A 26026-nucleotide genomic window follows, 5' to 3' on the forward strand; every position below is an offset into this window, starting at 1 on the left:
CAGGTCTGTCTGGCTACCATCCTACCCACCTTCCTTCATGCTTTGTTAACAGTCTCCATGGCAACAGTGGAATCAAAGCTGCCTCTTACTGTGGTTTCCTTGTGTGCTGGCTTTGCCTACAATAATGCACATGCATGATGCTTCCTAGAGATAAAGGCATGTTCTCGGCAAAAGCAAAAAATATTTTGGTGCTATTGCTTTGGAAAGAATACTGCTAAGTGAACCCTCAAAAGGCAGCAAGGAGGTTGAAACCTTACTTCCTGTGGACAGATGGGAAAGACGCCTAAGAAAAAGACATTCACTTGTCCCGCTGCTACCTATAAACTAAATTCGCAGCTCTAAGAGTCCTCCCAGCCTCCCCACCCCTTCCTTCCGTACAACCCTACCCTTTCAGTCCCCTGCCCACCGGCTTCCCATCTTCCTGCAGTCACCCGATCAGAGACCCCCTAGGAGTGAGAGGCTAGGCAGAACTCCACTTCCCTGGGTATCAACTGGGCCCCACGCCTTTAGGACTTCAGCGGTCCTAGCAAAGAACAAGGGACCGGGTGTATTAAAACGTCTCAGGAGCCCGCAGTCGGCTCCCGGGGCCTGCCTTACTTCCTCAGGGTAGTGTCGGTATAATGAGTGCCCCGTTTTTGCTCACGATTTCTCTGACCTAACGCCCCCATCCCGGCTGGTTCTACTTAGCAGGGGGTCACGGCGCTTAAAGGAGCGCACAGCGACGCCACGGAGAGCAAAAAACAGTGAAGGGAACAACGCCAACCCTCTCCTCCCCAACCCCCAGCTTCTGGGCGACTCTTCCGCTTCCGACTCGCCACTCGCCCACCCGCAACGTCAACCGGAAGTGGCATGTGCGGGGCTGTAAACACGGCCTGCGACACCCCACACCCTGCTCCCGCCCCGCCCCCATATCACGTGATACGCCCGCCCCCGCCGCCACCTCATTGGGCGGCCAGCTTTGTTTACCTTATATGGCCAGGTCCTAACACCCCGTGACGGCCCATTGGTACAGTCGCGGCCTCACTCAGGTGACGTCACTGGGACAGAAAGATGCAAATAAACCGGGGCATTGTGGGAATGGCAGTCGTGGCTGTTTCCGTACGTGCTCCGTGCGGTCCTGTCGCCGACAGGCTACTGGAAGTTTTTCTTCTTTTGCGTGGGAAAGTGGGAGTCGAAGGGAAGGGGACTCCAAGGCTTCAGAGCAGGGGCTGTCTTTTTTCTAGACGCTCTTCCTGCACGACCGGCCAAGAGTCAGGCAAGGATGCCTTGCGAGCTCTGGACGGCTTCCAGGAGGTGGTGATTTCTAGCAACGCCTTGAAAGGCAGATGCTCAGCTACACCGGGCGTTTTCCAAGACTCGGGGCTTTAGGGCAGTGGAGTAGGACCAAAGCTTTCCTAGTCCCCTAAAAGCGCGCCTACTAATACTGTGATGCTAAGCACAGCAGGATGCAGGATCTCCGGGGCCCAGTGAGGCGGCAAGCTTGCGCTGTGGTCCCTAATCCCCATGATCCCCAACTTCGCATCTCAGCCTGGGGCAGGGGCTGCTTGCCCCACTGAGATCCGCTAGAGAGAGGGCATCCACGCTCCTCCCCAGTCCGTTCGGCGGGGGCGTCGCGGACTACATATCCCAGCATGCTTCGCCGGCCGCCGGGCAGCGAGGCGCGGTGAGTCAGAGCGCACAGTAAATATTTGTATTAGCCGGGGCCGGCTCGCTAATGGTGGACGCGTGAGGTTAGCGCGCAGGGAGGCCGGAGCGGGCTGCGCGGCGGCGCCATGTCCGTGAACATGGACGAGCTCAAACATCAGGTCATGATCAACCAGTTCGTGCTGACGGCGGGCTGTGCGGCCGACCAGGCGAAGCAACTGCTACAAGCGGCCCACTGGCAGTTCGAGGTGCGTAGGGGAACCGGGAACGGGTGCGGGCGGTGTGGACACGTGCCGGGGTGTGGGCTGCGGGCTTCATCGACCGCCAGGCCTGAGCCCCGGAAACCCGGCTATCAGGACGCGACACCCTCCCTCTGGTCCCGGTAACGGCTGAGAACGAAACAGAGGGCCGCTTGTAAGACGCCCAGGGCCGGGCCGGAGGCGGAGTCGCTCGGAGTGAGCGGTCCCAGGGTCGGTGTGCCCGGTGGGCAGCTTGCGGCGTATGCGCACACGTACATGTGGATCTGTATTTACGCACGCACCGCGCTTGGGCGTCAGCAGGGCACATCGAAGGTTGTGGGCATGTGGGCGCGTGTGCGGACTCGAAGCCTGGCCCGAGTGCGTGTCTGATATAGGATACCCTTGTGTCTTGTTTGGTGTGTGTGCAGCGTGTACATAGGTGGTGTTTGCTAATGGTAGCCATGCTGGGTATGGTGCGGTGTGTGTGCACATACGGCATGGAGTGTATGGGTGGTGTGCACGATCCTCAGAGTAAACTACGAGAATCTGTATATATGTAGCCCACTGCGAAGGGATCACTGGGGCGGGATCCTTATGAAGGCCTGAGTATCCTCAGGCCTGACAAGGGAACTTGTACCTTGGAATGGTGTTCTGTATACGGTTCATTAATTTTAGGGCACTTTAGACAGAAGATGGGAAAGTCAGTCTAGCCCCTACTTACTCCCTGGTTTCTCTTGACGCGTAGAATAATGTGCCCAGTCTTTTGTGTTCCTGGGATGCTTGCTTTCCTCTAACTCAAAATCCCACATTCACTCCTTGTAAACATCTTGAGGCTAGAGGGCTTGGAGCTGTGTCCCTTACAGGTGTGAGTCACAGCGAGAGCCGGGCTAGTAGTCTGCCCAGTTGGAGACCCCAGGGCTTGGTTTCCCAATGGGAGCCATCCCATTTTCTCTAGGAAGAGCCAGGAAGTGGAGACCAAGGATCAGAACCTCCCATCCTGGGAAGACAGTAGCCCTTCCAGCTCTGTAAACCAAGCCTTTGCTCTGTTTACCTACTCCCTGCTAGATTTCCAGGCCAATGTCCCTATACAGGAGAAGGGAGGCTTCCTCCTATAGCCTTGGAGTCCTTACCCCCTGGAGGTAGCAGTGTTTGTCAACCTCTAAGGCCTGAACGCTCTGCCCTCTCCCCCCTCCCCCCCCCCGTAGCCCCACCCCAGGGAAGTGCCCTACTCCTCAGCTCTGCAACAGCCTTAATCTGCCCTGTTGTCTCTGGGGTTGGATGTGGTAAAACTTGTAAAACCACATTCATGGCAGTTGCTGGAGCCCAGTGGCTCTGCTTGCAGGTCCTTGCCCGAGGCTGGGCAGGCAGGTGTCTCCTGGGAAATGGGCTGTGTGGAAGACTCAGCCCATCTATCGGTGTGGGACAGGCCAGAGGAAATAGACTTAAATATATGGCTACCAAGATTAGGGAAAACTGTCCCCAGGGGGACTAGGGACTTCCTGCAGCCTGGAAACAGACTGACTGACATGGGTAGGTTCTCTGTGCTCTGGGCTTCCAGAGTCTCCCTGTCACCATGTACAAAATGAAGACTAAGCTGTGAACTCCCGTTGACCTGAGGCATCTGCCTAGGAGTGACGGGTTCCTCATGGTTAGCCTCCCCCACCCTCCTGGTTGGTAGCATACTCCAGGCAGTGTTTCTGGGTCACATTCTCAGATTCAGGTGCTAATGGGGGCAGAGGCTGGGGGTGGGGGCACCTCTGTGTAGTTGCCCAGATGCTTCTCCATAGAGAACTCACGTTGCTCTTTGGAGGACAGTACCAAGTGTGTCATGTTGGGGTGCTGGGCTAGAGGAGCAGCTTGCCAGGGGGTCTTGAGTGACACCAAGCTCATGCCCACTCCACTGTTTGGGAACATTGGTGTAGGGTGTCTCCAGCAGTGTATTCCCATAATAATTCATTTGAATATGCTGGAAGGAGAAATAAAAGAGCAAGCCCGGTAGCAGACTGGGTTTCTGGTGTGAAATCAGGCACAGGGCTCACAGTCCTACTGGCTCCCCACGTGGATTAGAGGACCCCTCACCCACCAGTTACACAACAGCACCCAGTTTCCTCTTTTCTTGAGTCAGGCCAAGGCAGGACATGGCCAGCACAGACACCATCCTTTGGGTTCCCTGAGGCCACCTTGGAGCTCCCTTCCCCAGTTGACACAGGCTTTTCACCCTGAGTCCTCTTTCACCCACACTCTCTGGACAGTCCTGAGTGTTGGCCTAGAGTCCCAGTCCAGGGTTCTGGTCCTATTCCCACTTCATGCTAGCCAAGGGTCTTAAGTCACTTCATCCTCAATTTTCCCGTTTGTAAAATGGAGGACACCAATTCTAACCTCTAGGTTTGATGTTGTGTCCCTATTTTGATAGAGCTCCGATTGGAGAGGCTGTAGCTCAGAACAACAGGTGGATAGGGAACTGTCCCATAAGTTGTCATGGGAGCAGTCTTCAGTCTCTGGGTCATTCTCTGTCTATGTAAAGGACCCCCCCCCCAGAGACAGAAGTTATGCTAAGACGTCTCCACCCTCTACACTGAGACTCACACCTTTGAGAGTCCCCTGGTTCGTATATGATATGGAGGCTCAGAGAAGGGTGGGGATTTGTGCCACCACCCCAGTTGAGGTGACAGACCCAGGCCACAGTAGAGTCCAGAAAACCCACAGTGACGGTGTTAGGGTGTGGGGCAAGGATTCATTAGGCCACAGCTCCCTGGCTGCTGGGAAGCCATGTTGGGAGCATCCTCACTGCTCATCCAGCCTGCTGGGAGTTCCATGAGATTTCTTCATGTGATGGCCTCAGGCACACTACTGGACCTTAGTTCACCCTGTCTCTCTGGGATGGTTGGACAACAGGTCTTAGAGGGTAAGCACAGCCTTTCTCTCTGCAGACAGCCCTCAGCGCCTTTTTCCAGGAGACCAACATCCCCTACAGCCACCACCACCAGATGGTAAGTGTCCCCTGGAGACCCAAAAGTGGCAACGCTGGTGACTCCCAGTCCGGGTAGGGGGAGGCTGAATTTTCTAGCTACACTTAGTGAAACCTCAGGTGGAGGGGGGTGGTCACTGGAATGAAGGCGTTCTTTGGGTGTGGGCAACCTGGGCCCTGCAGAACCTGGAGAACACTGGCTCTTGGAGCTCAGCTCCTGCCAGGGCTGCCGTACTGACCACGGGCTAGAAAGCCTCAAGGCTGAGGCAGCAGGCATTGTGCCAGGTGCTACGGTCTCCGTGATGCCAGACTAACCCACCTTTCTAATGCCTTTTCCTGTAAACTGTTCCCTGGGTGGTGGGCCAACTGGGGCCAGATGCAGCCCAAGTGCCTCCCAGTAACTTCTGGGCGTGTCTCCTTTTTAGAGGCAGCAAAGGCCCTACCAGGAAAGGGTGCTCAATCCTCCGTCTGTGCTTTCTCCCCCACAGATGTGCACTCCCGCCAACACCCCTGCCACGCCCCCCAACTTCCCTGATGCCCTCACCATGTTCTCCCGTCTCAAGGCCTCTGAAAGCTTCCACGGTGGTGGCAGCAGCGGCAGCCCAATGGCCACGTCGGCCACGTCACCCCCACCACACTTCCCCCATGCCACTGGCAGCTTTGCAACACCCAGCTGGCCAACTGCAGCCTCGCCCCCAGGAGGCCCACAGCACCACCAGCCGCAGCCGCCCCTGTGGACTCCGGCACCCCCTTCCCCGACTTCAGACTGGCCTCCCCTGGCTCCCCAACAGGCCACCTCAGAACCAAGGGCCCACCCTGCCATGGAGGCAGAGAGATAAGGGAGGCCCCTCCCCCCTCCCGGAGGCCAGAACCCCGTGGGGTGGGGGAGAGGATGTCTCCCTGGGCCCCTTCACCCCTCCTCTGTCTGCACCCCTGTACCCCAGAGCCCTGGAGGGGAGAGACTGGACTCTAGCCAGGCAGTCTTGTGCACAGCTGCACGCACGCAAGTTCACAGCACAGGCACCCCCCAGCTCGCATGGATCTGACTCAAAGTGGCTTGGGTGCCCAGTGGGCAGCACCTTGGAGACCAAGCAGCCATCCCAACGAAGACTTAACCTGCCTGGCCACACCTGGAGTGTTTCAGAGAATCACTTGGTGGCAGAGACATGGCTGACTCCTGTCTTGGGGTCAGTAGGCCTAGATCCCTACCCTTGGGAATGCAGAGCCTTCTCCGCATGTGTGCGTGTAGCTGCGTCTTATGTATTTATATGTATGTCGCTCTTCAAAAGCAACCTAGTTGATGGGGCAGCTGGACTTTGCATGTTAGAGTGAGCCCCTAGCCCCTTGGCCCACCACCCCGTTGTCCGAAGGGCTCTGTCTCACTCCACCTCCTTATCTGCCAGCATTGCTGTTTCCTGCAGAGGATTATGGGAAACTCCAGGACTCTTCTACCCAGCCCCAGCCTGCAAGGGTTCCCTGCATGCCTCTTCCCCAGAGCCCAGGGGTACCTGGTCCCCATTTCCTATCCCTCTTTTAACAAAAGAGAAAAGAATTCCAAACCACCACCAGGCTCTGTAGTCTTGCCTCATATATCCTAGGTGTTGCTGGCTGGCTCTGGAAGGGGTGCTGGGCTAAATAAGCCACCCCAGTCTCTAACTCCACACTTTCCTGTCTACTGTCCCGTGTACATGGTCTGATATCATCTTGCCTACCAGAGCCTGTCTTTGCTAAATTTCCTAGCTTTTGTTCCCCCTCTCTTTCTTAACCCCTTTCCTGATGAAACGGAGGGTCTTAGTCCTGTCTGCCTGGGCTTCACATGGATCTGCTTGGACCTTAAGCCACCAACTGTAGGGCCTGGTGGGGCTCCTTCACCAACCGGAATACTTAAATGGAGGGAGAGAATGAGGTGGGAGGGGGGGGGGGAGGGAGGGAGGGAGGGAGGGAGGGAGGGAGGGAGGGAGGGAAAGAAAGAGGAGGTGTGTTTGGCCCAAGTCTTACTCTACAGCTTCCCCACTCAGGGATGGTAGGAAATTGTTCCTAGGGGATCTGATCCTAGGAGTCACCTGCCATGCAGGGTGGCCCTGTGGGCTGTGCATAATGTAGTGCATGGCCTAATGTCAGTTTTTAAATGCCCAGCAGGCCCTGGCTGGCCTGTGGTGGACCACACCAGCCCTGCTTAAAATGTGTTTCATGGCAAAGTGGGAACATCATCACCCTAGAGCTTAGTTTGTACATGAAATCCCAGTGTGTAGCCCACACACCGAGTCAGTCTTAGCATGAGCCCTGCTACAAGGTACACAGAGAAGCTTTTTGCCACGGCCTCCCTTCCCCTCTCCTCAACAAGGTTTTTCTGTGTAGCCCTGGCTGTGCTAGCGCTCACTGTAGACCAGGCTGACCTCAAACCCAGAGATCCACCTGGCTGACACTGGAGTTTTAAGAAGTGCCCTCAAGATATCTAACTAACATGCTGGAACCGAGGCTGGCTGCCATTGAGTCTAGCTGTTTGAGGCGGCTCCTGAGAGATGGGCCTGGGGATCTCAGGTGGTTACACACACGAAGGCAGAAAGAAAGGACTTTTTATCCTCAGCACTGTTAACATCTGGGCATATAATGTCCTTATAGTGAGGGCCATCCTATAAACAGTGTGATGCCCAGTGTTCTAGAAGCCTACCCAACAGATGAGTTTGCACCATCAGGTAGTGGTGGTCAGAGCCCACTGCAGATACTGCTGACATCCTCTCCTCTGGAGATGGACATTGCTAGTCACATGGTTCACATGCCTAGCTGCTCAGCCTAAACAGACCCCAGGTCTCCACACCCATCTACATCAGTGCTGGGAAGAGTAGCAGGTAGACAGCGGTTCATTTTACACTTGGAAAAGGTAAGCTTTCTGGTGTGTCAATTCTACTTCAAAGCTGTTACCAAAAATAGACAGCTCCCACTACCAGGTGGTTCTGAGTGCTGCAAGTGGTTTTGTTTCAAAGCAGAGTCTTTCTTACTGTGTGGTCCAGGCTAGCCTTGAACTCCCTCCTAAAGGCTGGGATCACAGATGTGAGTCATTTTAACCGTTTGTTAAGTGCTTGCCAAACATCCTGGATTCCAGCCTTTTTAGAACTACCTGGGATGAGGATCCTAGATACTTGAGTTTGTAGGATGCTGGAGCCCTGCTGCTAGGACACAAGGCTGGAGGGCTGGTCTGAACTGGCCTGAACAACTCAATCAGGACCAACTTGGGAGAGTCAGATGTGGCTGGTGACAGTAACACAAACCCTGACCCTCTTAGAGCTTACCCCCACCAGTAAGCTGAGAAGCAAAAAGGTAAACAATGATCTGTGTTCAGAGAAGGTTGGTTACACAGCAAAGGAGTGAGCAAAGAACAACCATGTAAGCTATCCTTAGGAGCACGTCCTGTCACATACATACTCAGAGCAGTCTGAGCAACAAAAGAAAGCCAGCTTGTGGGCTTAGGATGGCGCTGAGTTGGTAGAGTGCTTGCCTAGCATACAGGAGGCCCTGGTTGGGATCCCTGGCACTGCATAAGCTGGTTAGGCATGGGAGCATATAGCTTTAATTTCTCAATTCTAGAATGTGGAGGCAGGAGGGTCAGAAGTTCAAGGTCATCCTCAGGTATATATTTAGTTGAAAGCAACACTGAGATACAAGAGTCCCTGTCTTAGAATAACAACAAAAACCAGCCTGTTAGAGTTGATCGTGTTCCGACCTGCCAAAATGACTGGTGTCTAAGTGATTTTTCACAATCACTTTTTTTTTTTTTTTTTTTTGGGTTTTGGTTTTGTTTCTTTCAAGACAGGGTTTCTCTGTATAGCCCTGGCTGTCCTGGAACTCGCTCTGTAGACCAGGCTGGCCTCGAACTCAGAAGTCCACCTGCCTCTGCCTCCCAAGTGCTGGGATTAAAGGCGTGCGCCACCACCGCCCGGCTCACAATTGCACTCTTAAAATGCCATTTGCATCTATGAGGTTGCTTTAAAGAATGTTTCAAGCTTTGTGTCTGATTCCCAAAGGACACTGAGCCGTGGCTATGACTGGAGGAGGCAGTTATCTCAGGGGCTTCCAAACCTGTCACATGCTGGTTTGCTGTGTCAGCGTTTTAAAGTCAAGAGGTTTGATGTAAAAATCCTCACTTCTGACTTACCTTGGAAAACCCACAAGTGGCAGGAGCTGGCCGGCACACTAGGGACACGGCCTGGCCCACTTCTGCCAGGTTGATCCCCTCCATTTCATTGGCTAAATAGGTAGCAGTGAAATACATTTCCAGATGCTGTCCTGAGATAAGCCAGCCTCTGATGGGGACCTTGCTTTTCACTCAGAGCAACTGCAGAGTAAGAGCCTGCTATGGATGGGTGGAGGGCACCAGCCGGTGAACACAAGTCTAAGCTCCTTTCTATAGCTGACAGGACTCCTTCAAACAGCCTTGAAGAGAGAAAGATTTGTTGTTTGGGAATCAGATGTGGGGCAACACCAAAGACTGCTCAGCCTCCCAAGGGTCTGTCAAGTGGCCCAGCCAGAGTTCTCTGAGCATACATCATGACCAACCCAGAGAACCACACTGTCCCCAGTGCTGGTTAAGGGCCTTTTCTCAGCAGTCCCTGCCCAGCAGAAGACAGATGAATCTTTTGACTGGGGTCTCCTGGTTTGGAGGGGCCTCCTGGGTTGACTAAAATGAAGATCTTTTGATGGAATGCCATTTCCAGTGCCTGTGTTTGGAAAGGTGTCAGTGTGTGCCTACCACATGTGTTTAAGAAAATATGTACCTCAAATGAGCCTTAAAAACGATTTCTTTTTAGTGGGAGGTGCTGGGTCCTCTTGAGATGGACAAGGGTGGAGCTGGCCCAAGAAGGCAAAGCCAAGTCTGTGACTGACTGCATACAAGGTGCTGGAGGACCAGCAGCAGAAGTCCTGCTCTGCTCACCGGGGTGGACAGTAGCCTCGGCTGTAGTCATTCTCCCCAGATCCTCATAGAGCATGCTTGGTAGGACAAGGGAAGCTTCTCTGGTAGTGTGGATTGGGAGTCACTGCCTAGAGCCAGTCAGCGTGCTGTGTTAGGGTCAGCCCACGTGGAGTCTGGTGTTGGAAATGCTCTTCCATCCAGCTCTGGAGCCTCCACCTTGCAGCTCTTAGCCTTAAGCACTGGCGGTGGTTCTTTCCAATGCAGACATCGGCTTTGTCAGTAGCTTACACCTTAGGATAATGAATTTGTGGTCTTAGACAAGGAGGAAGTACCTGACGATTCATTTATGGCAATGTGGAGCCGGTGGGTGGTCACTGAACAACATCTGCGTCAGTAGCACAGCCAGGTAGAGCCTGTGCTCTGCAGAAGACATCCATCACCTTTTGTGCTGCCTGGGCCCTGTGCAGTTCAATGTCCTGCCACCACCACCACCACCACCACCGGAGCACCATCTCAGTCTTTTTTTTTTTTTTTTTTTTTTGGTTTTTCGAGACAGGGTTTCTCTGTGTAGTCCTGGCTGTCCTGGAACTCACTCGGTAGACCAGGCTGGCCTCGAACTCAGAAATCCGCCTGCCTCTGCCTTCCAAGTGCTGGAATTAAAGGCATGCGCCATCACTGCCCGGCGTCATCTCAGTCTTTGTTGGTTAATTTTTTTTTAATGTGGTTGAGTGTTTTGCCTAAATGAATAGATGTGCACCACAAGCATGCCTAGAGGCCAGAAGAGGGTTTCAGCTTCTCTGAAACTAGAGTTGGAGATGGTTGTGAACCACCATGTGGGTGCTGAAAACCAAACCTGGATCCTCTGGAACAGCCCTGCTTTTAAGCATTGGGGTACCTCTCCTTGTTTGTTGTTTTTTCAGACAGGGTCTTCTGTAGCCCAGGCTGGCTTAGAACTCTTTGTAGCTGAGGATGACCTTAATCTTCTAATACTCCACCCTCTGTTTCCTGGGTACGAACATTACAGCTATGTACAACCGTCCCTGGCCACCACCTTGATCTTAAAATACAAATGCTGACATCCTGAGATGTCCTATGCCAATTGACAAGTCAAGACGGTCGGTCACCCTCCCCTGCCCATGTGTCCAGTCTGATCTTGCAGCTACTCCCAATCCAGGAATTATGAGCTCTGTGTGGAGGAAAAGGCTCAGACAGGCTGAGATGGGATTCTACTGGTTTGAGTGGTTCCCCTGTTATGATGGGGTCAAACACATTCCTGGAAACTAACTGTTCCCAGCCTCCAACCTGCAGGCCTTTCACTTTTGGACCAGACCTGTCTTTGAAGTTGAGCTCCCAACAACTTACGCCACAGTAGAAGGATGGACATAGACCTGCAGGACTGAGGACTTGTCTTCACTCCCTGGGCTGTAGGAACCAGCTCAAGTATTGACCACTGAGGTTCTTCAACCTGCAGAGGAACCTCAGAAGGACACTTTGAGATGACCAGCTAGGGGGTTAGACATGAGTTTGTGAGGGAAAATAGGCCCTCGTTGAGGACCAGGAAAAACTCTTGGGTGTCCACATGGCAGGGACATGTGCACAGGCATAGCTCAGAACCCACTTCCCCAGCAAACCTTATACAGTGAAGGAGAGAGTAGTACAGTACCCAGCAGCTGCAGCCTTCTGCATGACTCAAGAGCTGTATGACCCCTGGGCCATGAAGCCCCCATGATCTGTCTGTCTACAGGGGTGAGGCAGCTCAGAGAGTGGGCTGCTGTGGTGGTGAACAGCTTATGAATCTCTGCAGACGTCTCATGTCCTAGACAGGGGCACTGGGAGGCTGAGCCTCACTGTCAGTGGCCAGAGGAGGGACCACCCATGTGGAAAGAGGATGAGGCCGCTGCCTACAGATGGCTCCAGGCCAAGCCCCTCATCTAAAGTCCAAAGGAACAAGACTTTATTCTGTCCAGAAAATACCAAAAATATGTATCTGTGGTATGAAGGTGAGGTCTCCAGGCAAAGATAAGTGAGTCACCTGTGTTAGGAGTGGCCCAGCCCCATTTGGACACCTTTGCAAAAAGAAAAGGTGAGTTGGCTAGGAGTGGCCTCAGCCAAAAAGCTGGTATTGACAAGAGGCCACAGGAAGTGTTGGAAAGAGACAAGCAGCCCTCCACACGGGTGGCCTCCCAAGCCATCCTCCGCCACCACCTCAGCGCCCCACTCAGCTAGAACTCTCTGAGGTGGGGCAGGGGTCACGCCTGGAACCTGTGCTCAGGAGAGGTGTATGAAGTGGGGTGGAACTCTCAGCAGCAGAAAAGGGGGAGGAGAGGAGACAAAAGGAGGACGGTAAGGGAGTGAAATTAAGATGAACAAGGAACAGACGATAGGAGGAATAGCCCAGCTTGAGTGTCCAGAGGAGCGGCTGCACTTGCGCCCCCACCTCACATCCCAAGGCTAGTCACTAATTGCCACAGAGAACTGGATGTGCTGTTCTTCCAAGTGCATGGGCTGGCAACCTGCTGGGCTTGCAATAGCTTTGGTGTAGCCCCACCTTGGAGGGCACCCACAGTCCTAGACTACACCAAGGGTGCTATCCCAGTTTTCTTGTAAATTAGTTAAGACATAAAAATAATTAAATGGTTAATTCTAGAACCGGAAGTGGAGCTCAGTTGCTAGAGTGCATGCCAGACATGCTAAAGTCCTTGTTTGATTCGCAGCCCTGCAGAAACACAGCAACAGCACAGGCCCGTAACCCAACATCTGGGTGGTGGACACTGAATTGTCAGATAGTTAAGGTCATTCTTTTTTTTTTTTTTTTTTTTTTTGGTTTTTCGAGACAGGGTTTCTCTGTGTAGCTCTGGCTGTCCTGGAACTCACAGGGTAGTCCAGGCTGGCCTCGAACTCAGAAATCCGCCTGCCTCTGCCTCCCAAGTGCTGGGATTAAAGGCGTGCGCCACCACGGCCCGGCAGTTAAGGTCATTCTTACAGCTACAGTGTGAGTTCTAAGGCATCCCAGGACACACCAGACCCTATCTCAGAAATAGAGCCAAAGAAATAGCTCAGAAAGTAAGAGTGCCTGATACAAAAACATGAAGACCCAAGTTCAAATCCCTAGAACCCATGTGAGAAGCTGGGAGTGGCCTTGTACACATCTCTAACCCCCGTAGTGGAGAGTAGAGGGCAGAGACAGCAGGGGCTATGACTTGCTGGCCAACAGCTTAGCGCCATGTTCAGTGAGAGACTTGTCTCGAGGGAATAAGGTAGATCCTGATAGAGCAGAACACTCATTGTCTTTCTGTGGCCTCTGTATATGCACAGGGATACCCCACATACACACATGAGCTTACACTACAGCACACCCTCTCTCTCACACAATTCAATCCCTAATAATGGTCACTGATAGACACGATCACTGGAAATAAAAATAATGCATGGTGAAAGTTGCTTCCTGTGGGAAAACTAATGGCCTCTAAGGAAGATTCAAGGGAGATGCTAGGCCTAATGATGCCTTAAGCAAAATGCCAAAGAAAGGGATTTCTGCTTTTGTTTGACACAGGGTCTCGTGCATCCCAGGCTGGCTGTGAACACACTATGTAACTGAGGGTGATCTTGGCCCAGTCGGTCTTCCTTCCATTAACACTGAAGTGCTTGTATCACCAGTGTATGCACCATACCAGCTTCTGTGGTGCTAGAGGATTAGACTCAGGACTGCCACTAGGCAAGCACTGCCAACCCAAAGGGGGTTGTTTTAGAACTGCTTTGTGCTGTTGGGGAAATTGCTTAAGAAATTTGGTTGGCTCTGTAAAAACTTCACTCAGAAGCTCTGTTATCCATGAAAACATTGGCTAGGGAGGACTGTGTGGTTTGTATTTTACATACACAGTTAAACACTGAGTCAGCATGGGTCCCCTATGCAGACCCTTCCTTCCCCTATATTCAGGATCCCTGCACCCTTTCCTGGATCCATTCTAGGGCTCTGGGTCTCTTTCTTTGAGTGAAGGCGACCCCATGGTAGTTGGGTCACAGGCTTGGGTCTCGCTGGTTGGTTTGTTACAGCCGTGGAGATTTCAAGCGCTTGGCGGATCCAGGGGCCTCTTGGGGATCCCTCGAGACTGGGATCAGTGGTGGTAGCTGCGGCACTGGTGGCAGGGATGGTGGCCGTGCCATCGTGGTGTTGGTGGCAGAGTGTAGAGTGGCAGTGGAGCTGATGCTGGTGCGGGGACCCAAGGCTGGAGATGAAGCAGGAGAGACCCATGTTGTGTGCCTACATCTCTGGAAGCAGCTGGCCTCATGGGGTCCTCCCCCCAGCCCATCCCCACAAGAAACAGAAGCTGGAGACTAGAGGTACACTGTAAGCCATGGCAGGACTGGCCACTGCACCTCCTTTAGACCTGCTCCTAAACATTTCCTCAAGGGTGACTTGAGACACCTAAGTCCAAGAATGGGTGCTAGAGTACAGAGGTACACCTTGGGGAGGGGCTCAGAGTTTGGGCACAGGCGTCTAAACAGCATTACCCTGCTGAAGCAGGATAAGAACCAGAAGAGACAGTAGGAAGTGCTGCTCTGGGGACATGAAGGTGCTTCTAGAGGGCCAGAAAGGAAGAGTCAAGGACTCAGTCCTCTCAGACTGGCTCCTGGCAGCCCTGGCCAAAACGCTCAGAACTATAAGTGACCTCATCTGACCCACCTCTACAGCCAGGGTGACCTCTGGGGACAGGCACTGGCCAAGAAACTCTCAGAAGCTCAGAACAACTAGAGGCCCCCTAACCTCTCCTCCCCCACCCCCAGCCCCCTTTCCCCAGGCAGAGAGAAGGCGGTTGTCAGGGTGTGGGCAAAACAGGCATAAAGGGGGAGGGGGATGAGTGGAGTAAGGGGTGGGATATAGGTGAGAGGAATGGGGAAGGACCAGGAGAAGCTGGACATCTGCCAGAACCCCAGGTGGGTCAGATACTCACGTGGGTAGCCTGGGGCGAGTAAGGATCCTGGGCGCACACGATCAGTCAGGTTTGGAACCGTGTAACATGAAACTTTGACAGCTGAGGAGGAAAAGTCTGAATAGCTGGCGCTCCACCCAGAGTTCTGGCTCCCACATCAAGCCAGACTTTTCACTCTGGGGGTATCCAAGCAAGGTGAAGCCTTTGAGCTGCTCCCAGTCCAAGCTCTGTATATAATGTTTCTTATATACCCCCCCCCTGAAAGAAAAGCCCCTTTCTCAGTCCCTGTAGAAGGTCTTCAGTGATGGGGATGAGATTGTCTCCCTACTGGTCCATTCTTCTCTCCTGAGACAGCCTCACCCAAGCGGACCTCCCATGTTCATTTGTGAAATGCCCGGTTGCTATGGACAAGGATGGGGGAGGCTGCCACAGAGGTGAGGCTCATCGGACATTAGCTGTACTACTGCTTTCATTATCCCTGAGGCCCCTTCCATCAGATCTGCAATGTGGTTACTGAGCAGTCAGTTCCTGCCTGGGCAAAGCCTGGGAGATGCTGGTATGCCTGTGAGTGAGTTCCATAGTGGGCTCCTAAAAGATACGTTCTGTGGAACTTACAGAAGTGACCTTATTGAAGGAAAAAAAGATCTTTGCAGGTGTAATTTCAGGTCTTGAAATAGGATGATTTAGCCGGGTGGTGGTGCATGCCTTTAATCCCACCACTTGGTTGGCAGAGGCAGGTGGATTTCTGAGTTCGAGGCCAGCCTGGTCTACCGAGTAAGTTCCAGGACAGCCAGGGCTACACAGAGAAACCCTGTCTCGAAAAAAACAAAACAACAAAAAACAACAACAAAAAACCAAACAAACAATAAAAAAGAAATAAGATGACTCTAGGTTACACTAAGCCTGAAGTTCAGTGACTAGTGTCCTCGTGAAAGTCAGAAAAGAGGAAAGTGGAGGCGTCAGCAGCAATGGCTGCTGGAGTGACCTGGCCCCTCCCGAGAGGCTTCCAAAGCCACAGGAGCAGGCTGGGACAGGGAAAGACCGAGCAGCTCTGAGGAGAGCACAGCTCTGCTGGCACCATGACCTTGACCTCCAGCCTTCAGATCTGGGAGAACTGTCCTGCAGCTTTGGGCCTTGGGCTGTGGTGGTTAGCTCTGGCAGCTGCTATGGGGTGTGTCCTCAGTCTACCATAGCAGTACATCCAAATCTTGTCTCCTTTGCATGTCTGGACTCAGTGCTCTGGTCCATGGGCGGCCCATGGGGTTACTATGGATTAGATGTCCAGGGGATCCTGTATCATTCCTGATATAAGAGCTGCTTTAGACATCTCTTTCCCAAAGGAAAACATCTCCAGGGTGTACAGAGAAGCTCCGTTTTGGTTATTACTTTATTACACACCCAGTGGTGAAACCAGTAATTCCAGGTCTTAGACTCCAGGGCAACCATAGCAACCAATTCAAAATGCAAAAAGGTTGGGGTCTCTTGCTGGTCTGACCCTTGTCCTCCTGGGTCTGGCCCTGTTCATTGTTCTTTCCCCTTACCCTAGTGTATTCTCCAAGAAGACTCATCGTTCCCTACCCACCCTACCACAGGACCTTTGAACCTACTCTTCTTCCAACCTGGACCACATTCTTCCCTCTCCACCCCTTCACCAACTAACTCCTGCTTATTTTTCAAAGGTGTTCAAGAAGCCGTCCATTTGGTCCCCATGGACCAGCTTTGCCTGGCACAGCTCTCTTTACCAGTCCAGCATTCCCCTCTCCACCTGTCTTCACCAGTGTCCAGCTGCCTTACAGCTGGGGCCTTCAGCTCAGCTATTCAGTTATTATCCAGTACTGGGGAAAGAACCTAGGGCCTTGCATTTGTGAACTGTCATTGAGCTGTATTCTTAGTTCCTCAGGTTAGTTGAAAAAAATTTTGTTTGTTTGTTCAGTTTTGTTTGTGTGGCTCTGGCTGTCCTAAAACTCACTCTGCAGAGCAGGCTGACCTTGAATTCAGACATCCACCTGCCTCTCCTGGGACTAAAAGTGTGTGCCACTGTGGTCAATGGTGGCTCGTACCTTTAATCCCAGCACTCAGTACAGGCAGGTGGCTGTCTGTGAGTTCTAGGCCACCTGGTCTGAAGAGGGAAATCCAGGACAGTCAGGGCTGTCTTGAAAAACAGAAACAACAAAAAGCTTGCCACCACGTCTGGCTCAGATTAGTTTTGTGTTGTTGCCATGGACTCCTCCTTCTGATACGAGCTTACAGGCTGTCTCCACCCAGCAGTCCACAGGGGCCACTCATGTCCTTTGCTCCTCCCTGGTTCCTGGTGCCTGGTGAGGTACCACATAACGGAATTCTATTCCCCAGGTGACTGTCAGGGCTCCTCAGCCGCCTGCACCCCCTTGTTCTGACCAGCAGAGTCAGGTCCCACGGAGGGAATCACAGGAAACACTAGTGCTTACCTGCAATGTCCTTCTCCCCAATCTGTGTCCCAGTCTGGCTGCTCATTCGGCCTTTGTACAGAACTCCGTCCACCCCCAAGATGTCCACCTCGGCCTGTGGGATGACCCAGGTCCCAAGTCAGGGTCTTCATTGCCACCCCTTTTCCTTGATGCCCAGAGCCAAAGCACAGCCTCCTCAAGGTGTTCACAGCTCAGAGCTTCGTCTCACACTTGGGGCTGGGTGTGCTGGGGTCCAGCCTCTGTGGGGGTTGGAGGGCACAGCCAGACTCACAGTGTCATAGTCTACCAGCTCAGGGTCCCCATAAGGATAGACTGTTGACAGGTCATGTGACTTGTGCTTCAAGATGGTCTCATTTCGGGGCCCATCACCCCAGTCCTTCTGGAAGCCTTCATGGACTCCAAAGTTCTGGAAATGCAGCTGCTTCTGTTGTTCCCTGGATAGGACAGAACAGCCACGTGGAGACCCCTGTGTCACACAGGAGGCCTGCACAGGCCCCAGGGCTCTGGACCATATCAAGGAAGGTGGGCAGAATGGCAGGCAGGCCTGGGATGTGGTGAGCCAATAGAGTTCTGGGAGGGAAATAATCCATATTCCCTTCCCCAAACCACACCTGGAGCCCTGGTCTGGCCTTGCTATGCACATACATGCTCTGACGCTGAGTGCCAGCTGTCAGGCACAGTGCGGGCGAGTCAGCATAGGTGGTCTCATTCTTCTCCTGGCACTGACTAACCCTTCGGTTGTTCATTCCACCGACCTCACTCCTGACCAGAAGTTCACATAGGCTAGGCTCTGAAAGGACCCCTGGCACCCAAGGATGAAGGGGATGGTAGCTGGCTAGGCTGAGTGAGAAAAATGATAAGGTAAGGCTCTCTAGCCACTCATTAGCGGGGGGGGGGGGGGCTTGGGCAGGTCACATAGTCTGAGTCTCAGTCTTTTCAACTGTGAAGTAGGATGATAATAGAAGGTACTTCCGCAGGAAGCCATGTGACCCAACAAAGTTTCAGCAAGGGCTCCCAGAGGATCCTCCAATTATTCACTCACAGGAAACAAGCATGCTAACCCTGGATTCCAGGGGTTATACGACTTAAGGAGAAGCCCTCCTATTTGCAAACGCCCATTCATTCAGCAGTGCTGGGATTCATCCCGGGCCTTGTGCATGCCAGACAAATGCTATGACTCAGCCCTTTCGTTCTTTTTACTTTGAGGCAAGGTTTTACTCTGAAGCCTATGAAGCCCTTATGATATGTTTGCCTCCACCTCCTGAGTAGCTGGCACAATATGCCTCTGCTACAGGGCCCAGCTAATAGATCACAGTAGCAAAGGTTGGTTCCTCTTCTTCAACTGTCCTCTATGTGCCTGTCAGCTACAACACAACGGGCATCCTGGGCCCTCTTTGGTGCTTGCATTGAAGGAAAGTTTCTGCAGGACAGGGGTTTTGGCTCTCTCCGAGGGAGGGTGGGGGTGGGCATAACCCTCACCTTATCAGCTGCCGCTGCAGATACTCATAGCTGTTGGCACTGGCTGGCCTTATTCGTGACATCCCATGGGTGTTGCGGATGGTGATCAGCTGTCTGTGGAGGCAGAGGGAACACTGTGAGAGGTGCACATGGCTAGCAGAAAGCTCCAGGCTCCCAGGCCTGAAGAGAGGAAGTCACAACCAAGCCAGGGGTGGTGGTGCAACCCTTACAATCCCAATTCTTGGGAGACTGAGGCAGGAGGGTAGCAAGTTCAAAATCAGCCTGTACTATTTAGTACATACTGAGTTCAAGGTTAAAGCTATCTTTGGCTATATAGAAGGACCTTGTCTCCAGTAATAAGTAAGTAAATAGTAGTAGAAAACCAAAGAAAGGGGTCCTAGAGATATGTTACAGATAGGTGTTTGCCAGGAGCTGTGGGTACATGGAGGGGAGGCACTGCTTGGAAGGGGCGTGGTGAAGGGCACAGGCATGAGAGAGCATGTAGGCTGTACGTCATGGACACATAACTGGCAATTTCCATCAAACAGGATAAGGTTGTATCTTGGGTATTTTGCCTCCAAAAATAAACAAAAATAAGGACATCCAGAACAGCCTTCCAGGGAGCTGGGCCCGCTGACCTCTCTGTCTGAGCTGTGTGGTTGAACACACGCAGAAGTGTCCTTTACATATAGATGGTAACACAGTGAAGCATGCTCAGAGAGACACTGGTTACCAGTTTATAAAACACAGGAAGGCACAAAGAAACAAGCACCATGACCAGGGATAGGCCTTGACATTCATATCCTTCCAATATTTCTCCATGTTTATGTAATTTCTTTAAAGAAGATGGCAAAGTCACACACATATGGCTTGATCGCATCATTTTTCCAAGCCATTAATATTTTACTTCTGTGATATCTAATTACAAGTGGCTCATTAACAAAAGCTGAAGAAGATTTACCAACAGATTCTTGGCCATGTCAGTCCTTAGCTACACATATACAAAACCTTCCACACAGGGATACAGTTTGCACAGTTTCTGGTTGCTCACAGGAGTGTCCTGTTGGCCCAGGGCTCTACAGTCTAAGTCTACACTACTTTCTGGGAACAGACGAAAGTGCCTCAGCTCCCAGCTGTTTCTGTGCTTTCACTACCATCAATAAAACTGCAGTGCCATCCTGTGGTCTGAAAGGAAACCCTTGGTGGAAGCCCTCCAGCTCCCTGCGGCTGGGAGAGCTTTGTAGGTCTCTGGGCGGGGCCAGCTCTGCAGAAAGCCAGCACTCCAGGGCTGATTACGGTCTGGCAGCTTACAGAGTCACTGTAGGACCTTCCCTCCTACGTCTGTTCCACAAACAATGGAAAGCCGGTGCTCAAATAAATACATATCAATGTTCACAGCAGCACGAGTCACAACAGCTGAAAGACAGAAACATCCCAAAGCCATTCAAGTGATGAATGCAGGCACAAGGGAAAGGCTTTCTGAAGCCCACACAGTGGGATATTTCTCAGCTGTAAGGAAGGAGTAAAAGTCGATTTCTGCTGCTGTGTGAAGAGGTCTCATGAACAGTGAGCTCAGTAAGGAAGCCAGACACCAAAGGTCGCATATTGTACAGTCCCATTTACGGGAGACCTTTGGGAAAGGAAAGCCAATGGCTTCCTGGGCTAAAGGGAGGTAGCAATGAGTGACCAGTAATGGTACTGGGGATGTCTTTGGGGGACTAAACGGGGCTGGATCTGCCTAGAGACAGTCGCAGTGTTGGAGGCCTCTGAACTGCTGCCTTTACAGTGGTCTCTAAGTAAGGACAAGAGTTGGAACTAAACGTGCACCTGAAATCCCAACGCTGGGAACAATGACACAGGAAGACTGCAAGTTCTGAGGCCAGCCTGGACCTCACAGCAAGACTCTCTCAGAAAAGATGAATGAACTCAGAAATAACAAATTCCTGCTTTCCCTCAGTCTCTGGAACAAAACACTGAGAGTGTTAAAGGTGAGAAGATGGACCTACTCCCCCACCTAGGGAACCACAGGTGGAACAGGCGATGGCGGCTATAGAATGGCGTAGAAGAATGGGTATATACTTAGGGAGGTGTGTGCATCTGCATATGGAACACCCATTTGTGCTTGAGGTCTGCAGGGCGGTGTCAGGATGTATACAGGTAGAAAAGCACACATGGGGCCTGCACTGTACACTGGACCCTGCAATCCTGGAGGTCCTCTGGCGGCGATACTCACGGGCCGGTCATCATCTCCACGGGCCGGTCGCAGGAGATGCACTTTACCCTCTCGAACAGTTTCCTGGAACACAAGGAGGTCAGTGGCCAGGGGTTAACAGGGCCCGGTGCTGGGGTGGGGTGAGCTTAAGGTCCCCCAGTCCCCTTTGTCTGTACCTGTGACCTCGGGACAGAGCACTTTGATTTCCCATCCACTGAAGGGTCAATACTGTCACATCATATCAATTAAAAAAAAAAGCCCTTGGAGGAGGGAGGTATGTGGAATCTAACGGCAAGCCTGCCTGGCTGGGGACAGGAATCACTGGGCCTGACTCAGTGTCCAGATAGGTCTGCCAATCGTGTAGGCTTGTCCTCGTTTCCCTCCCCTCTCTGAGCCTCAGTTTCCTCATCTGAAGAGAAGGCTAGAAGCGTTCCACTCTACCCTCCCTCCCTGCCCCCATCCCCATGGCTGAGGTCTGGAATCCTAGGCTTTCCTCTGTTGGCAGCAGCAGCAGCAGCAGCAGGGCCACCCTTGGTAAACTCACTTCTTAAAGCCTGCAGCGCTGTCAGGGTCAAATCGGAGGCCTTCTAGCAAAAGCTTCCGGACTATCTTCCAGACCTCTTCTATGTCCTTCTTGAGGCTACTCAGATCGCTCTGGACTAGCTGCCAATCACCGGGAAGAAAGACATTCAGTCAGTTAGCTCACCCAAACAACCTGCAGAGTCACACAGAGACTAAGATAAAGACATCAAGGGACTCCGGAAAAGGAAAACCATTTAGCCTATGCTCTGTGGGTGCTCTTGGCACAGGGGAGTTGCAAGGTGAGATTCCCAGTGGCCATTGCAAGAAATGACACCAGTTCCTGCCTCCAAACCTACTGTTCTGCTCAGCTGCAAAGCTGGAGGCTGGAAAACTACTTCTCCAGTGAACCCCAGGCCCTGACGTCCACACATCTGACAAATATTTATGGAAGGTTTGCATGTAAAGTGGACAGTTCCTTTAATATACTCACAAAGTGTGGAAACATCACAGTCAAACACTACTGCTACTGCTATTGAGACAGGGTCTCTCTCGAGAGCACTGGCTGGTTTTCACAGATCCATTTGCCTGTATCTCTCAAGTGGGATTAAAGACATGCACTACCATGTCTGGCAAATTTATGACTTCTCTTTTTTAAGAGAGTTTTTGTTGATTTTTTTTTTTGTGAATTTCACATCATCCACTCAGTCCCATTCATCTCCTTTCATATCTGCCCTCCACCCTTGCAGCCTCGCTACCCTCCAAACCAAAAGAAAATCTTATCATGGAAGCTGCAGTGTGTCCCACAGGATACCCTTCTGTCCACACATCTTTACTTGCAAATGTTCATTGCAGTGAGTCTCTGGTCTGTTTCAAGGCCTCTGGCTTTTGCTATACTGTGAATACTGAATCCTCATGGGACTTCTCTGGGATATTCTATTATTGCTTTGTGTCATGGAGGCCCCACAGCTTTGGATCTGTAGGACCGGCCCCTTCACGTTCATAGATGGGGTAAATGTTGAGGTGGGCCAACTCTGGGGCTAGGTGGTTGCTGAGCTGGTCAGCCCACCAGCTCTCCTGAACACACACCACCAGGGCAAGCTCACCCAGTGGCACAGCTTGCAAGGGGCCAGGCGAGCTCTCCCACACCCCTGCCACAGCATGGTAGTTGAGGGTGGGGCCAGCTAGGAGTCAGGTATTATTTTTTTTGAGGCACTGCTTCACCGTGTAGCTGAGGCTGGCCTGGAACCCACAATCTTCCTGCCTTAGTGTCAGAAGGGCTGAGATTGCAGCCTTATTACCTCCACGTCTGGCTTCACAATCCATTTTAAAACATCTCAAAAGAAACCCCATTACCTGCCACCCCTATTTCCTCCCAAATCCTCAGCCCTTGGCAATCAGTAACCTACTTTCTGCCTTTAGGATTTGTCTAGTCTGGACCCCATTTCCCTTTCCCTGTAAAACAAGATTTTGCTATATTACATCATCTGACCTCCAGACTCCGTAGCCCAGACTGGACTTGAACTTGTGATCCCCCTGAGTGCTGGGATTACAGGTGTGTACCACTCCACCCACATCCCGAGTACAGTGTGTTATATGAGAATTCCTGCTTGGGTCGCATTGCCAGTCCAGCTTTAAAACCAGCTCCACATCAGCAAAAGAAACACCGGTCGCCTGTTCTGTGGGTACTATGGGGTTATGACTTTGCATTCATTTGGGTCCTTACTTTGATGAACATGTCTCCACAAAGACAGTGTCCCCGCCGGGCGGTGGTGTCACACACCTCCTTTAATCCCAGCACTTGGGAGGCAGAGGCAGGTGGATTTCTGAGTTCGAGAGTTCAAGGCTAGCCTGGTCTACAGAGTGAGTTCCAGGACAGCCAGGGCTACACCGAGAAACCTTGTCTCGAAAAACCAAACCAAACCAAAAAAAAAAAAAAAAAAAAAAAAAAAAAAAAAACAGTGTCCCCATCTGCTTGGCTCACTGCTTACCGAGCAAAGAGCAGGGGGCCTGGGACTCCCTGAACTCACCTGTTCCCCAAGGTGTGTCACACTGAGGTAGCCACTGAGTGACAAATGAACAAATGACAGGCATTTCTGAAAAAAGCCTCCTCCAACCCCAACCTACGACTTTTCTTGCACTACCCCAAGCATTCCGGAAGTCAGCCTCCAACATGGCTCCAGACATGGCTGGAACTCATACCAGTGGAGTCGGTGTCTCCTGGCATTGAAAGGGATCCACTTGTACAATCAACAGGCTAATGCAGAATGCTGGGAGTGACTTCCACAGCTGGGGTAGCAAAAGACATTGCACATTCTTCTTACTGTCTTGAGTCACTCTGTGTGTGTGTGTGTGTGTGTGTGTGTGTGTGTCGGGGGAAGTTGGCTGCCATGTTATAAGGCCCCTTAATTGGCCCTAAGAAGGAATCATTCTATGAGAAACTGAAACATTTTACCAACAGTCACATGAGGGTACAAACTTTGAAGTGACTTCATATAGCTCATTCAGATGATACAGCTGGGAGTGACATGTTCATCTGACCTTGTGAGTCACAGGCCTTGAACCACCCAGGGAAGCTGCTTCTGAATTCTTCAAAACTATCTGTATTTGCTCTTTGAAGCTGCTAAGCTCTGGGACTTTTTGATAAGTAGCAAGTGCTAACTAATATAGGCTCACCTTAGTGTTCAGGTCCTTCCTGATGTGTTTCAGAGACTTCTTCCAGTCAGACTCGTAGTTGGTGATCTTCAGGAGCATGCTGTGAATCATCTCATTCAGCTCCATTGCCACCGTCTCCAGGTCCACTCTGTTGGCCTTGCCTGCCAACGTGTCCCTGTCAGCTTTCTAGGAAGAGGGTGTTCAGGGCAGCAAGACTGCTGGGAGGTGAGCCCTCTCATCCCTGTGGTCAGGCTCTCCTGTTGAAGGCCATGAATGTGTAGTCCTGACTTAAGTTCAGAGTTGTGTCTACACTGGCTCAAACACAGCTGTGGGTTCTGAGCCAAACAGTAAAGTTAATGTGATTTTTTTTATTTTTTTGGTTTTTTTCGAGACAGGGTTTCTCTGTGTAGCCCTGGCTGTCCTGGAACTCACTCTGTAGACCAGGCTAGCCTTGAACTCTTGAACTCAGAAATCCGCCTGCCTCTGCCTCCCAAGTGCTGGGATTAAAGGCGTGCGCCACCACCGCCTGGCGATTTTTTTTTTTAAGACAGAGTCTCATGTATACCAGGCTGGCCTTGTATCCCATAGTCCAGGATGACCTTGAATTTCTGGTTCTTCTGCTTTCTGTGGTGTAATTATGGGTACCTGTCACTATGCACAGTTCATGTGGTGCTGGGGATAGAACCCAGGCCTTCATGCATCTCAGGAAGGCATTTGACCGGTTGAGCTACATCCCCAGACTGATGCCTGATTTTCTTTTTTTAAATCTTGTTTTTTTTTTTTTTGTTTTTGGTTTTTTTTTTTGAGACAGTATCTCCTTATGTAGCCCTGGCCAGCCTGGAACTCACTTTGTAGACTAGGCTGGCCTTAAAGTCACAGACTCTACCTCCCAAGTGTCGTGTGTCTCCACACCTGACCAGATGCCTGATTTTTAAAATAATAGTGTCACCAGTCTCCAGTCATGGAAAAGAGGGTGGGGGGTAATTTCTGAGAGAAGTGGGGTTTCCTGAATGAATAAAGGCAGGAATGCTCCCGCTGCCTCTACCTGGGTGCTTCTGTTCCCCGGGGTTGGCAAATCAGAGGCTCAGGATTAGCAGAGAGAGGAAATCTGGGTGGCTGGGGGGAGGTCTCTGCTTACCTCATTCAGCTCCAGAGCCATTGCTTTTTTATCTGCCTTAACCAGATCCAGCCTTTCAATTTCAGCCTTGAGGATCTAAGAACAGAACACAAGCAAGTCAGCCTTTGTCATGACCTTGAGGTCACAACAACTACTCTGTGTCTCCAACTTTGCCGGGTGGACAAGAAGCGGGCGGGGCTGTTAGAAGGCTCATGCTCACAGGCTGCAGGAACAGGAGCAAGAGCAAGGAACAAGCTAAAAATCCTTGGAGAAGGTGTCAACCCAAAAGAAGCACAGACCAGGGCTGGTGATCCGACCTACAGTGGGCTCCCAGTGTACGCTGCTAAAAGTCACAGACCACACATAGTGTCCAAGCATGAAAGGGAAACTCTCACTTCCCATCAGATAATTTCATGAAATCCTCTATTAGTGCTGGCCTGTCCCCTACTAATCTATTTTCCCCTGACAAGAACAGCACCTTACTTGCTTGGGAAGGGCCTCTCTTGTCCCCAGAGCCTAGAGTCACTTTTTCTCTCAGGCCGTACACTGGCTTCTTCTCTCTTCACTTCTGGTCTCCCTCACCCATAAGGAAAACTCCCAACTTAGCTGCTCAGATCAGGACTGCAGTCTACAGCCTGCCTTGCATTTATTCTGACTGGGATGTAAGCGGAGGCCAGTGGGTGTGGTTAACCTTCTTCACCCACCCTTCGTGTGTCCAAGTAGTGCTGAGGATGGAGCTCAGGGCTCTGTGGATGTTAGGCAAGCACTTACCACCTCACCTAGAGTGTCCATCCCCTACCCTCTGCCACTTGGCTCGAACATAAGAGTTAATGGATGGAGTCCCAGTGTGATCAGAGACAGCCATCATGGTCCAAGAGGTGACATTATGAATGGCAGTCACAAGGGACTAGAAAATGGAGCTTGTGT

The 26026-nt window shown here is 51.8% G+C and overlaps 2 protein-coding genes across 2 annotated transcripts in view; one reads left to right on the forward strand and one right to left on the reverse strand.

The window, feature by feature from the left end:
• The first annotated feature begins 1662 nt into the window (after positions 1 to 1662).
• Positions 1663 to 6416, forward strand: Ubald1 (UBA like domain containing 1). Its single transcript, XM_028788387.1, has 3 exons — positions 1663 to 1892; positions 4814 to 4873; positions 5340 to 6416. Exons 1-3 carry the CDS (start codon positions 1773 to 1775, stop codon positions 5688 to 5690), a joined length of 531 nt encoding a protein of 176 aa, XP_028644220.1. The 5' UTR covers positions 1663 to 1772; the 3' UTR covers positions 5691 to 6416.
• Positions 6417 to 13807: 7391 nt separating this feature from the next.
• The window catches only part of CUNH16orf96 (chromosome unknown C16orf96 homolog), a 30347-nt gene continuing 18128 nt past the window's right edge, over positions 13808 to 26026 (reverse strand). The window contains exons 8-16 of the mRNA XM_028788407.1: positions 25121 to 25195; positions 24004 to 24168; positions 21353 to 21471; positions 20830 to 20892; positions 18618 to 18710; positions 17410 to 17572; positions 17139 to 17232; positions 14713 to 14793; positions 13808 to 13986 (exon numbers count right to left, since the gene is read on the reverse strand). Coding sequence (XP_028644240.1) covers positions 13808 to 13986; positions 14713 to 14793; positions 17139 to 17232; positions 17410 to 17572; positions 18618 to 18710; positions 20830 to 20892; positions 21353 to 21471; positions 24004 to 24168; positions 25121 to 25195 — 1032 coding nt within the window. The remainder of the gene's footprint in view (positions 13987 to 14712; positions 14794 to 17138; positions 17233 to 17409; positions 17573 to 18617; positions 18711 to 20829; positions 20893 to 21352; positions 21472 to 24003; positions 24169 to 25120; positions 25196 to 26026) is intronic.

Source organism: Grammomys surdaster, unplaced genomic scaffold (assembly GCF_004785775.1).
Source record: "Grammomys surdaster isolate TR1022 unplaced genomic scaffold, NIH_TR_1.0 125745, whole genome shotgun sequence".
In the NCBI taxonomy this organism is placed as follows: domain Eukaryota; kingdom Metazoa; phylum Chordata; class Mammalia; order Rodentia; family Muridae; genus Grammomys; species Grammomys surdaster.

Bases quoted from the DNA above. Each gene is read 5' to 3' on its own strand.
- Ubald1 (XM_028788387.1), top strand. From the start codon at position 1,773: ATGTCCGTGAACATGGACGAGCTCAAACATCAGGTCATGATCAACCAG. The intron at 1,893-4,813 runs GTGCGTAGGGGA...TTCTCTCTGCAG, and splicing joins CGGCCCACTGGCAGTTCGAG to ACAGCCCTCAGCGCCTTTTT. The intron at 4,874-5,339 runs GTAAGTGTCCCC...TCTCCCCCACAG, and splicing joins ACAGCCACCACCACCAGATG to ATGTGCACTCCCGCCAACAC.